At 48.5% G+C, this 13,527-nt stretch overlaps 2 protein-coding genes across 3 annotated transcripts; both read right to left on the reverse strand.

The window, feature by feature from the left end:
- Positions 1 to 159: 159 nt before the first annotated feature.
- cyp27a3 (cytochrome P450 family 27 subfamily A member 3) lies at positions 160 to 9,147 on the reverse strand. Of its 2 annotated transcripts, none has more exons than XM_078090990.1 (10): positions 8,810 to 9,147; positions 7,312 to 7,557; positions 5,814 to 6,004; positions 4,908 to 5,107; positions 3,954 to 4,151; positions 2,983 to 3,146; positions 2,448 to 2,614; positions 1,364 to 1,445; positions 1,068 to 1,274; positions 160 to 634 (listed from the first exon to the last, which is right to left on the reverse strand). In XM_078090990.1, exons 2-10 carry the CDS (start codon positions 7,552 to 7,554, stop codon positions 506 to 508), a joined length of 1,581 nt encoding a protein of 526 aa, XP_077947116.1. In that variant the 5' UTR covers positions 7,555 to 7,557; positions 8,810 to 9,147; the 3' UTR covers positions 160 to 505. The 2 variants fall into 2 exon arrangements, with proteins under 2 accessions (XP_077947116.1, XP_077947117.1); XM_078090991.1 differs by having other exon boundaries at positions 7,312 to 7,650; positions 8,810 to 8,966.
- Positions 9,148 to 10,130: 983 nt separating this feature from the next.
- On the reverse strand, positions 10,131 to 13,122 carry eaf2 (ELL associated factor 2). The gene is made up of 6 exons (XM_040170058.2): positions 12,862 to 13,122; positions 12,337 to 12,431; positions 12,090 to 12,226; positions 11,797 to 12,002; positions 11,319 to 11,549; positions 10,131 to 11,161 (listed from the first exon to the last, which is right to left on the reverse strand). Exons 1-6 carry the CDS (start codon positions 12,962 to 12,964, stop codon positions 11,118 to 11,120), a joined length of 816 nt encoding a protein of 271 aa, XP_040025992.1. The 5' UTR covers positions 12,965 to 13,122; the 3' UTR covers positions 10,131 to 11,117.
- Positions 13,123 to 13,527: the final 405 nt, after the last annotated feature.

Consider the following 13,527-nt stretch of genomic DNA (forward strand, 5'->3'; position numbering starts at 1 on the left):
TAAAGCGATCAGATGTGTGATCGATCACACAGCAGCGGACACGTTGACCTCGTTAATACGGCCACTAGAGGGCGGCATCGTTCTACCGAGGAACCTCATCCAAACCTGTTCAGCTTTAAATCAGCCTCTTCCAGGATGAAGGATTATACAGAAAGAGGATTATTTACTATAATCTATTTTATTGAATTCATCACGTTGTGTAGAAGTACTGAGTCGGATTCACACGTTGGTCTTTTAATGGGATTCATTCACAATAAGAAGAAGAACACGCGTGTTGTGTTCTTTGATCCGTGTGGCGTTCTACGCGTGGAACAGCGGTTTTTGCTTAAAAGGACCTTTAGTCACTCCGGGGGGGTCGGGGGTCGGGGGGGGCGCAGGGTTCCTGCGCTTCTTTGGACACTAAAAAGGCTGAGAGACGTCGCCCCTGGCAACCGGAGACGAAAACAGCTCCTGTGTGACACGTCGAGGGTGAAAGTGTTCTTATGTACATTCATGCGCTCATCCTCTAGCAGAGCGACGGCCGCCGGTCCACAAACTGCAGGTTGATGGGCGTGGCCGGGCAGAGCAGCGTCCGCGTGATGGGCTTCACCGGGGCGCCGGCCGGGTCCGGCCTCACCTCGAAGCGTTGCATCAGCTGTGGGAGGAGGAGACGAGGAGGAGGAGGAGGAGCTTATCTTTGGCAGGAGGTTCATTGACCCGCGGCGCCGCAGTTAATGATTTCCATCTTTTACTTCAAACATGATGTCTGCGCATTCTACAGCTTAATGAATATACATTCAGTACACTATTTATAAATGCATTTAAAAGATAAACGATATACAGAAGGACGTTTATAATTGCATATGTCAAACGTGTCTCTGTTTTAATAGTTTCTTTCTGCGTCTCCGTCCATCAGCTTACGATTCCCTAAACAGCGTCCTTTCCTAACTCCTCATTAACCATCCTAACCACCTCTCCTTGACCCCGTGGCGTTCCCCACAGGAGGTCAAGGAGAGGCGGTGAGGGTCAGACGTTGTTGGGACCATTGGAATCCAGCCCGAGGAGGAGCCACATCTTCACGCTCTTACCCTGGAGAGCAGGAGGTACATCTCCAGCTCGGCCACGCGCCTCCCCAGACACGCCCGGATGCCGAAGCCGAACGGCACCGAGCCGAAGGGGTGCAGCCGGGGCTTGTCCTCGCCCCCCCGCAGCCAGCGGTCCGGCAGGAAGGAGTGGGCGTCGGGGAAGATGCTCTCGTCGTAGGACACGGCGTAGTGGCACAGGTGGAACAGCGTCTGCAGGGTTCAGCGTACAATGAGAGTAAAGAGAGACACACACACACACACACACACACACACACACACACACACACACACACACTCACGTTTTTGGGGAAGAGATGATCTCCGACCACGATCTCGCTCTCCACGGACACGCGAGCGTTTCCTGGGACAACGGGATACAACCTGGTGAAAGCAGAGGACCAGATACTCTCACATGAACATCTTCAGCGTCTCGCTCGGGCTGATCGCAGGGACGAGGGACATCTACGACGGGTCCTCCTCGTCAAACAGGAAACTTGTTCTCATGTCTTTCTCTACCTCAAATCCTCACGTTTCATTAAAGTTCCTCTGGTGCAGTTTGTCAGGAAATGCTCCGACAAATTTCCCAAAACGATCCGTTTTCAGATTTAATTCATGGATCGTATCGGTCTCCATTCAGGCTACGACCAGGTTTCTCTTCTCTAAAGTGAAGTTAGACCTTCACGAGTTAAAGCTGTAGTGACCAGCAGGGGGCGACTCCTCCGCTCCCATAGACGTCTATGAGGAAATGACTCTACTTCTCTGTAGTGACCAGCAGGGGGCGACTCCTCTGCTCCCATAGACGTCTATGAGGAAATGACTCTACTTCTCTGTAGTGACCAGCAGGGGGCGACTCCTCTGCTCCCATAGACGTCTATGAGGAAATGACTCTACTTCTCTGTAGTGACCAGCAGGGGGCGACTCCTCTGCTCCCATAGACGTCTATGAGGAAATGACTCTACTTCTCTGTAGTGACCAGCAGGGGGCGACTCCTCTGCTCCCATTGACGTCTATGAGGAAATGACTCTACTTCTCTGTAGTGACCAGCAGGGGGCGACTCCTCTGCTCCCATTGACGTCTATGAGGAAATGACTCTACTTCTCTGTAGTGACCAGCAGGGGGCGACTCCTCTGCTCCCATAGACGTCTATGAGGAAATGACTCTACTTCTCTGTAGTGACCAGCAGGGGGCGACTCCTCTGCTCCCATAGACGTCTATGAGGAAATGACTCTACTTCTCTGTAGTGACCAGCAGGGGGCGACTCCTCTGCTCCCATAGACGTCTATGAGGAAATGACTCTACTTCTCTCTGGATTTATTCCCTCAGTAAACTGAGTTTACAGCAGAAACCCGTCTCTCTTGGTGAGGAAGCATTTAGGTCTCTGACCGGAGCGTCTCTCTGATGATGGCCTTCAGCAACGGCATCTGAGCGATGTCCTCGCTGCTTGGCACCTTGTCCCCGGGACAGACGCTGATCACTTCCTGGTACAACTGCTCTTGGATCTCAGGCTGCTTGGCCAGCTGGTACAGAGCCCAGGCGATGGTGTTGGAGGTCTGAGGCAGAGAAGACACGCGTTGTCCTCCAGGGTTTTAAACGTGTCAATGGCTGAAATCTTAAAGTGAGTCACAAGACGACCACAAAGAGACACAAGAGGACTAAAGAGACACAAGACCACCACAAAGAGACAACCACAAACAGACAATAACAAAAGGGACACACAACGACCACAAAGAGACAACACCAAAAGGGACAGACAACGACCACAAAGAGACAACAACAAAAGGGACACACAACGACCACAAAGAGACAACAATAAAGAGACACAAGAAGTTCACAGTGAAGGGTGTGAAAGGTCACACACACACACACACACACACACACACACACACACACACACACACACACACACACACACACACACCGTGTCGACTCCGGCCAGCAGCAGCTCCGTGATGCTTCCCAGGATCTCGGTGACCGTCATCTGCTCGCTGAGCAGGAGGTGCGTCAGGTAGGCTCCCTCCACGCTCTGGTCCAGGTGAACCTTCTCCTGGATCTCGTCCATCTTCTGTTGCACCAGCTCTTCAGCTACGAGACACAGAAGACATGGCGTGCAGGAGACACAAAGACAGATGAGATCAACTGGAAACAAGGGGCGACATGGGACACCAGAGACTCATCCACCACCAGGAGCCTCGGGACCTGGACCTGCTTTAATAAAGCCTTCGGCTTTTAGGAGGAGAACCTCAGGGTTCTACCGAGGACATCACGGTTAGGAGGAGAACCTCAGGGTTCTACCGAGGACATCGCGGTTAGGAGGAGAACCTCAGGGTTCTACCGAGGACATCGCGGTTAGGAGGAGAACCTCAGGGTTCTACCTAGGACATCGCGGTTAGGAGGAGAACCTTAAGGTTCTACCGAGGACATCGCGGTTAGGAGGAGAACCTCAGGGTTCTACCGTGGACATCGCGGTTAGGAGGAGAACCTCAGGGTTCTACCGAGGACATCGCGGTTAGGAGGAGAACCTCAGGGTTCTACCGAGGACATCGCGGTTAGGAGGAGAACCTCAGGGTTCTACCGAGGACATCGCGGTTAGGAGGAGAACCTCAGGATTCTACCGAGGACATCGCGGTTAGGAGGAGAACCTCAGGGTTCTACCGTGGACATCGCGGTTAGGAGGAGAACCTCAGGGTTCTACCGTGGACATCGCGGTTAGGAGGAGAACCTCAGGGTTCTACCGTGGACATCGCGGTTAGGAGGAGAACCTCAGGGTTCTACCGTGGACATCGCGGTTAGGAGGAGAACCTCAGGGTTCTACCGAGGACATCGCGGTTAGGAGGAGAACCTCAGGGTTCTACCGAGGACATCGCGGTCAGGAGGAGAACCTTGACTCACCGACTTTGAAGAGGTGGTCCCAGGCCGCCACGAACTGCTTCCAGAAGGGTGTGTAGGGCCAGAAGGACTTGGGGAAGAGCACGAGGATGGGGGACAGACGGAACATCTCCCCCACGGAGAAGATGAACTTCTGGGTTTCCTCGGGCACCACCTCGTTCATGCAGCCCATGCGGGTCTCGAACAACACGGAGCAGATCCCTGCGTTGAAAGGAACCATGATTACTGTTATTGTTTGTATCATTAAGAGGCTGCAGGCTTCTGAGGGACAGGACGTCCGAGTAGACATATTGAGACATGTGGACTCCATAACATCACCTGATGAGCGATTACAGAACGTTCTACTGAATAAATATGAACGCTGGACTCGCTTTGTTCTGACAATAAGACCAAAGTGTAAAAGAATAAGGAAACAAATGAACTATTAACTAGAAGCATTTTCATATTCATTGTTTTTCTGCATTTATATACATATTTATTTAAGTGTTATTATGCAGATCATTTGCTTTCTATTTTAGGAAGCAATCATGAATATTTCACACAAGCCTTTATCTATAACTTCTATATACATGAGTGTGTGTGCATGAGACAAACTGATAACAAATATCCATCCAGAGACACGTTCATGACAGGAACACAGAGTCCAGGCGAGGAACCTTTGGACCGCTGGTATCTAATCGGACGTCAAGGTCAGAGACGACTCCCTGAAACATCTACGGAGAACCTCGATAAGGCCGACGGATCAATGAGTGCTTCAAACGGCCTCCGACGCGTCAACGTGCTTCAACAACCCAAAACTAGTGTTTATAGTGTATATAATATACATATATTAAATTGTTTTTAACATAAAGACATATATACATGTACGTATATGAAATGTGCTTTAAATGTGTAATCGAATTGACTAAACGAATCCAGGAGTAAATCATTCAATAGATGTTCCTGCCCTCTGCGGACCTTCGAAGGCGAACTTGTAGAGCTCCGCCGTCAGGTCGTTGACCATCAGCCCCCCCCCGCCCGTCTCCCTCAGCCAGGCGGCGCGGCGGACGAAGTCTCCCACCACCTTGTTGATGGTGCAGGCGTAGGAGGACACGTGCTTGGGCTTCAGCATCCGAGGGTTCAGGATGCTGCGGATCCGCTGCCATTTGACCCCCATCCTGCAGGGGGGGCGAACACAGACGGAGACGTTGAAAACAAACATGTGATCTTTCATCACGTTTCAAAATATGCCAAAACAAAAACACGTTGCAGGAAGCAGATGAAATAAAAGAAAAACACGAGCGGGAACTTTGAGGCCCTGAAGAGTCGACTCGATGAAGAAGATCTCACAGAGGTTCTGAGGGACCCCGAGAGGCCTTTGTGTGGCTTCCATCTCACTTCATTCCATTTATTAGACTTGGAGTTGTCATGATGACAAGCTGGAAGCCGATCTGGTTCCTCCGGTTGTGCGTGTTCTGTGTCTCTGAACCATGTGACCCGTTTGCACCAATCACACCTGGACACGCCATTCATGCTGCACACCTTCTATTCTCAGAATCAGAAGCCCTTTATTGACACGTATGTTATCATATTAGAATAAATTTGGGTTTTATTCAAAACACCATCGCAAACATGCAAAAGTAGCTCGTAGAGTCTCTCGTTCTGCAGCGGAGCGGCTCAGAGGACATGAACATTGACTAGAAGCAGGACGGTTTTCCTCCTTCTCCACTTCCTCAAAGCAAAGCCGGTTCGGGTGGGGGGACGGCAGAAATGTGGGAAGCCGGTGCGTCAGTGCGTCCAGCAGTTTGTGTACCTCACCTGGTCCTAATGACTAAGTCCAGTTCCTGCCACTGTAGCATGGAACAGCAGGAGGGGTTCACTCACTCCGTCAGGGGTCCGTGGGCCTGGTTCCGGAGCTCCCTGTAGCTCCTCCAGTGGGGCATGTCGGTGCGGACCGGGAGCCTCCCCTCCTGCCTCAGGACCTGCTCGATGAGCTGGGCGCTGGCCACGTTCACCACCACCAGCGGGCCGTACTTGGACTTCCACAGCGGCCCGTAGATCCGGCTGTGCTCGATCTGCCGGGTTATTGACCAGATCAATGAGACGTATCGGGTCAGAGGAAGCAGCCCCCCCACCACCGGGGACAGACTCCTCCCACTAACACACCCCTGGTCCCAACGTGTACACCCCCAATTAACGGCATGTTAAATAGAGGCGACTCCTCCAAGAAATAAAGACTTTAAATTCACAAAGAATGAACTCATGATTCGTAAGATGTCCAATGAGCAGCATTGCATTTTTAATTGTGATCATTTCTGTAATAAAAGTGTTGGATGTGGGTTGCGGGGGAGCAGCTCCAGCCGGGGGGCGCGTCCCTCTCCCGGCCCACCTCCAGCAGCTCAGACTGGGGGGGGTCCCAGTGGGGAGACATGATCTCTCGTCCTGAGGCCTCACCTGGCTCCTTTCCACTGAAGGAGCAGCGGCTCTGCTCCCCGTCTCCATTACATGAAATATCCGTAGACTCCATCACGCACGCTTTCATTTTAAATCCCTTCCAGACGGATTTGATGGTCCAGTTATCAAAGTTCTTAACAACTGTTGTGTTTTAATTGTAACTCTTTGTTTAGGAACCCCCCCCCGGGTCCTAAGGCCCTCCACGTACAGCTCCTTACTAACATCAATACGCTCCATGAGCACCGCGTACCAACAGAAAGAAAACGTCAGCTGTTGCTCTGAGGCTTCCTGTTATAATGGAACTTATTTATATATAATATATATGTAAATATATAAGAGGCCAAGAAGACCAAAAGGAATATAAAACCAAAGCTATTGTCTGGGCATTGAAGTTTAATGCCCAGACAATAGCTTTGGTTTTATATTCCTTTTGGTTTACTACATTTCTATGTTGACATTCAGGTATTTTAACTGCTACTTTGTCAACGTGTTGTCATGATCAAAAGCAACATTCACTCCCACCTTCAGATGTTTGTACACAATCTCATATTTATTCATTACTTGTCGATACAACTCTGACCTAAAATCACAAATATATATTTAATACTTTGATTATTCTTTATATAATAAAGGGATTATATTTATTCCATTTGCACCCTGCTAGTTCTGTTCCCTTTGAGAGCATTGAAGTTCAAAAGTGCACACACACACACACACACACACACACACACACACACACACACACACACACACACACACACACACACACACACACACAAACTGTCTGCATGGATCGATACAACAGACACATGTTATATTTCTTTACTCTTAAGACAATACACACATACATATGAATGAGTGTAACTATGGTAACACTGTGACTAGAACTGTCGGGCTGGAGGAAGTATTTGGGTCATTTATTGCTTACTTGCATCTGCTGCGTAGTTTGGAAATATCCCTTCACGAAGAGCCAGTTGAGGGTGGTGAGCAGGCCGGGGCCGCCCAGCTGCTCCATGGTCTTCAGGGGGCTGCTGTGCGCCGTCACGGTGGAGGAGGTGGAGGTGGATGCGTGTCTGCCCCCATGAGGCCCGGGACTCAGGGCCGCCAACAGGCTCCGGGTGGCGTTGCGCTGCAGCCGCAGGCCGAGGCTGGCTGTGCTCCTGCTGAGCATGTCCTACAGGAGGGGGGGGGGGGTTACGGAGCGTGTGGCGTCTGGTCGGGCCTGCAGGCTCCGTGCGTCTGTGCGGCAGTAATGAGCTGTGACGGGCTGCGGATCACAGCGCGGCTTATGAAGCGGCGCTCGCGTGCACTTTGATTGGCTCAGCTGATGAGTCACTGTACTGGGACACGTGGTGCGGCTGAGGAAAAGGTATGCACTAATATACAAGCAGGTAAATAAATAACTCAATACACGCAAGAACTAGTTCACTACAGGCAATAACTGGCTACAAGATCAATACAATAAATAACTGTAGAATCAATAATCACAAATAAACAAAGGTTTGTGGTCAGAGCGACGGTAGACAAACACTGTGGATGTTCTTTAACAGTTCACCACAGCGCTCTGAAGACGATACGTTTAGTAACGTCGCATTACCTTAATTTATGTACTTTAATATCCGTTGCGTACATTACGATACATTTATGAGTTTAGCGGTCATGCTCGACGGGCTAATCCGCCGTTAATGGTTTTACCGTAACCCGCCGATACAGGCACATCGTCGCAATCCCAGCGCCCCCCCTGACCCCTGACCCCCCAGGGACTCAATGAGGTCACCAGGTCAGTGGTGGAGTGCGAGGCCTTTAAATGGTGTAAATATGAATGGAAAGCACTTTGCTGCAAACTGTCTTGTGACCATGACAACGGAACGAAAATATGATCTACAGTCGAGGCTATTAAGGTTTTACTCTCTGGTTTGACCATCGCTTTCCTCATAAAATGGTGATAACATTTTATATTTCATGAATAGATTAACAAAATGTCTGATTTCATGTGATTTGTCTTCATCTTAAATCCCGTTTTAAATGTATATATTGTATTATGACAGACGCGTGCGTCCCCTTTGGTTATCTTTTTTTTAACTCTGGATTCAATAGTTTATCTCGTTTTTGACGTCATATTGCAATGTCTTGTGGGTAATTTCCCTTGAGCTAAGCTTAGCCCAAGGGCTCAAAGCCTCTAACACTGAACGAGGTGACGGATCCGGACCCTCGCGAAGTCAGATTGGGATTGGACCATCAGCTCTGGGACCCGGATGCAGCTGTTTGTAGAAGCTACGTCACTGCTGGTGACATTCGTGTTTAACCTGCTCCCCGTCACCCGGATGTAAGCTAGCTTACATTCGCTAGCTAGCCAGGGTCAGAGCTAGTAGGACAGGTGGGCATTCAGTCACAGGTGATAGAGGAGAACATAACAGCCACGTTACCTGCGGGTTGTGTGAACTGCTGACGTCACAGTCTGTTTTGGTCGTTGAGGTCTTAAAGTCGCTCTTGGTTACAAATTGTGATTTGGACCTTTAATCCAGGTAACTTGCTCGTATGTGTGTTTAGTTTTTTGACCCCACGGATCTCATTTGAACCTGCTTGGTTCCCGTAGCGGGCTTCTTTCTGTGACGTCACTCAGTGGCTGGCTGCCTCCTTAAGGACGCATACGTCACTTCGGCTGCGACTCGACTGTCCCAATCCGTTGGGTCCTCCGAACGCGGTCCTCCAGGAGCCGGTTTGGAGGACGCGTCTGATCTGTCCGTATCCCAGCATGCAGTGCGGGCCGACGAGGATTTCATTTATTCAGGACGGAGGCGGGTGATCCGACAGCGCGGAGAGTTTACTTTGAAATGTATCGTTAAGTAATAGAATTCACTCGAATATCTACCGATATAAATGTTGTAATATAATAAATAACATGACATCTTAGTTTATGAAGTTACGTGACGTTGGTAACCGATGTGGTGTTTTTAAATACACGTAAGACTTTAGAACAAACTGCTCTTAGTTAATGTTAACAGCCCCTGATGGAAGTCCCCCGTAGGCCAGACCGCCTCCTTTCACAGGCCGCTCAGTTGAGCCTATGCGGTTGTTGGAGGACCAGCCTCGGTAGACCAGGTCCTCCAAGGATGCAGCATAGGGAATTGAGACGCAGCTAGTGAGACTTCTTCACCCAACTGACCCATTTCAGCACCTAAAACTAAGAGATGGAGCTAGAGCCAGTGGAGCTAGAGCCAGTGGATAGAATATATTCTACCCAAACAATATAATACAATTTAAAACATCATTCATTGCAGTTCAAATGCAAAAATACATCATGAACCTGTGAGAGGTTCAACAGTATAAAGTACATATTGTACCTGAGGTGAAGCACAGCTCAGTCTTCTGTGTAATTGCATTGCTTTCATATTTTTATAATAATCCAGTAATGTTTAATATCTGTATTTTGTATTTCTATACGATGTGTTTGTACCTCTTTCTGCCCCCTGGGGGCGACTCATTCTACTTTAACACAAATGTATCACCATTGTCTGCAAGAATATATGCTTTATAAATTAATACACTAATGCTCACAACAGAAAAACTCATAACATTGTTTGGGTTAAAGTTGTAGATTCAGGGGAAGGAACTTTGATATTCTCTGAGATTCATAAAGATATATTTTAGATTTACATTTAAAAAAGATCATGATATTAAAATCACAAATATATAGGATATAAAGTCCCACAGTTATGAAATAATTAAGACTGCAAAAGCACCAAAAAACCTTAAAATCTTTATTTTTCTCAGCCTAAAAAAAAACGGTCAACTGCGTCATCACGTTGACTCAGCTCTGCACAGGAAGAAGATCCCACATGCAGCTGGTTAGTCTCAGTCGACCAACCTGCACTTCCAGTTGGGGATGGGTGTGCATATATACACATATTTTATTTATTAAGCCATTCACCCTTGGGCGAGTATATTTGTAAATATAAATAATTTGATTCAAGTATTGCAGGTTTAAAGCTACAATATGCTGCTTCACCAGAATCAGAGCCACTCCTGTACTGAAACGTCACATATGAGATCTTCACTGCGATAATCAATAATCACAGCCTACGAGGGGACAGCGCTTACTACATAAGAATCATTGTACCTGTGACTTAAATTATTAATTCGGATTAACCAAAAATGAGTCGCAGATTGAGAAGAAGGTTAAATCTCTGCTTTTATCAATGGAGTCTGGTGTGTTAGCAGAGAGATCACAGCTTCAGTTCCTTTCAGAAAGGTAAAGGATGTACGGTTCAATCAAACTGATATGGGTTCTTTTAGGAGCCTAGAACGTTCTCCGTGCACAGTAGAAGAAGCTCACACGCGCTTAGCTGGAAACATCTCAGACGTTGACGCTCAGCTGGTTCGTTCCACCTAAAGCGCCGCTTCTTTGTGTGTGTTAACTCAAATGAATGCAGCTTAAATGAAAAACTCCGTCTTGTCTTCCTGCAGCGGAGTTTGAGAAATCAAAAGCAAAAAGGAGCCTTTACAATAACGATTAAGACTCAAGAAAAGAAGGTTTACTAACGCGAGAGAAGGCACATGCACCCCGAACCCAACGCCGGCCTCCCATTGGTCGCTTTCCCCACTGACGCACCACATGGGGGCAGGCGTGAGGTCCACGGTGCAGCTGGTCGGGAGATGCAGGCGGTTCTACCGGGTTCTACTGGGTTCTGCAGAGAGGTCGGCTCGTGTCGAGATGCAGCCGGTTCCTCGTGTTCAGTCGCTCTCGCTGCCGGACTCGCTGAGCTGGAGGTCGTTCTCTGAAACACATTGTTTGGTTTTCAGCACCGTCTGCAGCACTTTGAGTTCTAGAGGAAGAACACGGGTGACGGGACGACTTCGTCACGCTACTAGTTGGATCTCACGCTCATCTGGCTTCTTTGTGAAGGATAAAAACGAGCAGAGACAGCTACTCACTCAGCGTGCTCAGGAGTCCTGCGCCGCCCTCCGGGTTGCCGCTGCTGCTGATGAGCGGCATGCTGTGATTGGCCGGCGGGGGAGGAGCGGCGGGTGCAGCAGCAGAAGGAGCGCGTTGGTCCTCGGAGTCGCTGCTGCTGTCCTCGCTGCTGGAGGACGAGGAGCTGTTGGAGTCGGAGGAGCTGTCGCCGCTGCTCAGCTGGTCCATAACTCGAGCCTCCGCCATCAGCTCTGTGGGCAAGAAGAAGACGCAGGAGACCATCACCGCCGAGAGCTGACGTAGGAACAACTCCATCCACATCAAACGGAGGATGGAGACGACGAGAAAGAACCACTCGACGGAACCGATCCGTCCTCGTGGTCCTAGGACCAGCGGACACGGTCACTGAAGCTGGCAGCGTTTGCTCAGTCGCACTTTAGAAGGATAAAGTCTACAGATAATTAATAATAATAATGATGAAGTGTTTCTACACGTCACCTCTCTCGATGTCGTCCATGGGGGACAAAGGGGAGGCCTTCTCTTTGGGGGGGCTCTTGGAGCTCGTGGAGGTCTTGTTACTGCTGCTGCTGCAGGGGTTGCTGGTGGTGGGGGGGGGGGTGCTGGTGGTGCTGGTCTTCAGCTGCTGGCTCAGGCGGCTGGTCTGCTGCTCCAGGCGAGACTGGACCTTACTGCTGCCCTCGGCCCTGCCCACAAACAAGCCAGCTTCCTCTAAACATCTGGACTCGCTCACTCATACAGCTGGTTAAACCCAGGGGACGACTAGTCCTCACCTGGTCTTCTTCACGGCTATGTTGCTGTTGAGCTTCTCCAGCCGGTACTCTCCGGTGTCGTGGTTCACGATGAGGATGCACTCCTTCATGTACGGCCTCTTGGACCCCTTGAAGACCGTTACGGGAGTGCTGGAACCCTGAAGAACAAAAACAGTCTGAGGACAGCAGAAACAATGTCTCGCATTGTGTTACTTTTTTATTTGAACCCGGTAAACTTGTTAATGAGCTCTTCAGCGTGCACACAGACCTCTAGATTGGGTAAAGTGATGGTGACCTGCTCTCCTTTGCCCACTTCCAGCTCGCCTTCACACGTTGTATCGATGGAGGCCGGTTTGAAGTCATCTGTCACACACATAGTATACATAAGTATTATACATACTGAAGCCTCAATACGAACCGTAGAGTGGTTGTATTTATAAATATGATAAAACATAAACGCAGTGATGGTGGTGTTATAGTTATTACACCACCGTTACCACCAGATGGCAGTAGCGTAAACAGACGCGATGCTAAAGGGAGCTAACGTTTTGAACGTGGATCCTCAGGTTTGTTATAGTTTGAGTGACTCATTAAAACTACAACGAAAAGACACAACTAGCATCGTAGTCATGCGGATACAAGCCGACTGATGACGTCAATGTGGCTACTTGTTAAAAAGCAACAGCTGTCCTGGGATGTTTGAGCTACAAGGCTAACTAGCATGCTAATGCTAGCATGCCGCTGTTAGCCACTGTGAGGAGCCAGACGTATCGCTCTAGATTCGGGTACTTACACCGCACCGTGTGGTAGCCGCTCTTCGGGTGCTTCTCGAACGTCTCCCCCAACTTCAACGTGTGTTCCTGGTTGTCAAAGTTGGAATAAGCGGTTCCGTTCATTCTGACACTTTCACGAGCAGGAAACTTTTCCGCTGTTTTCTGTTTAAGGGGCGTCCATGTACGCAGCGCGCTGTCCCGCCTCCTCCCCGTTATGATTGGACGTGCGCTGCATCACTTTGTTCGATTGGTTCATTGTCCGCCAATCAAGGAGTTTTTTTAATATAACCTCTATTTCTAATTTAAGATTTATGTTTTTGCAAAGAAGATTCGTGTTTTAATTTCGAGTAATACAATCTTCCTGGTGAATATTTTATAAATGATATTTGATCATGCTGTTATGTAAGTATTACCTTCATGATATTTATTGTTATGTTTAAATTCTCTGTTAAATATCTGCCTAAACGCAGGCTACACTTATTACACAGTAATTCATCCATTTGCTTTGATTCTTGCTTTTATTTTGTTCAGAAACCTCTGGAGAAAGTTGCTACAGCATGGAAATCATTTTAGTATTTCGTAATTAAATATTAGATATATTATTTTTGGAAAATAGAATAGAATCCATCGTACAAATACATAGTTTACAAAATTATTTTATTGCATTGTTATTGTTACTATTTAAT

The sequence above is a fragment of the Gasterosteus aculeatus genome, chromosome 16 (genome assembly GCF_964276395.1).
Source record: "Gasterosteus aculeatus chromosome 16, fGasAcu3.hap1.1, whole genome shotgun sequence".
Classification (NCBI taxonomy): domain Eukaryota; kingdom Metazoa; phylum Chordata; class Actinopteri; order Perciformes; family Gasterosteidae; genus Gasterosteus; species Gasterosteus aculeatus.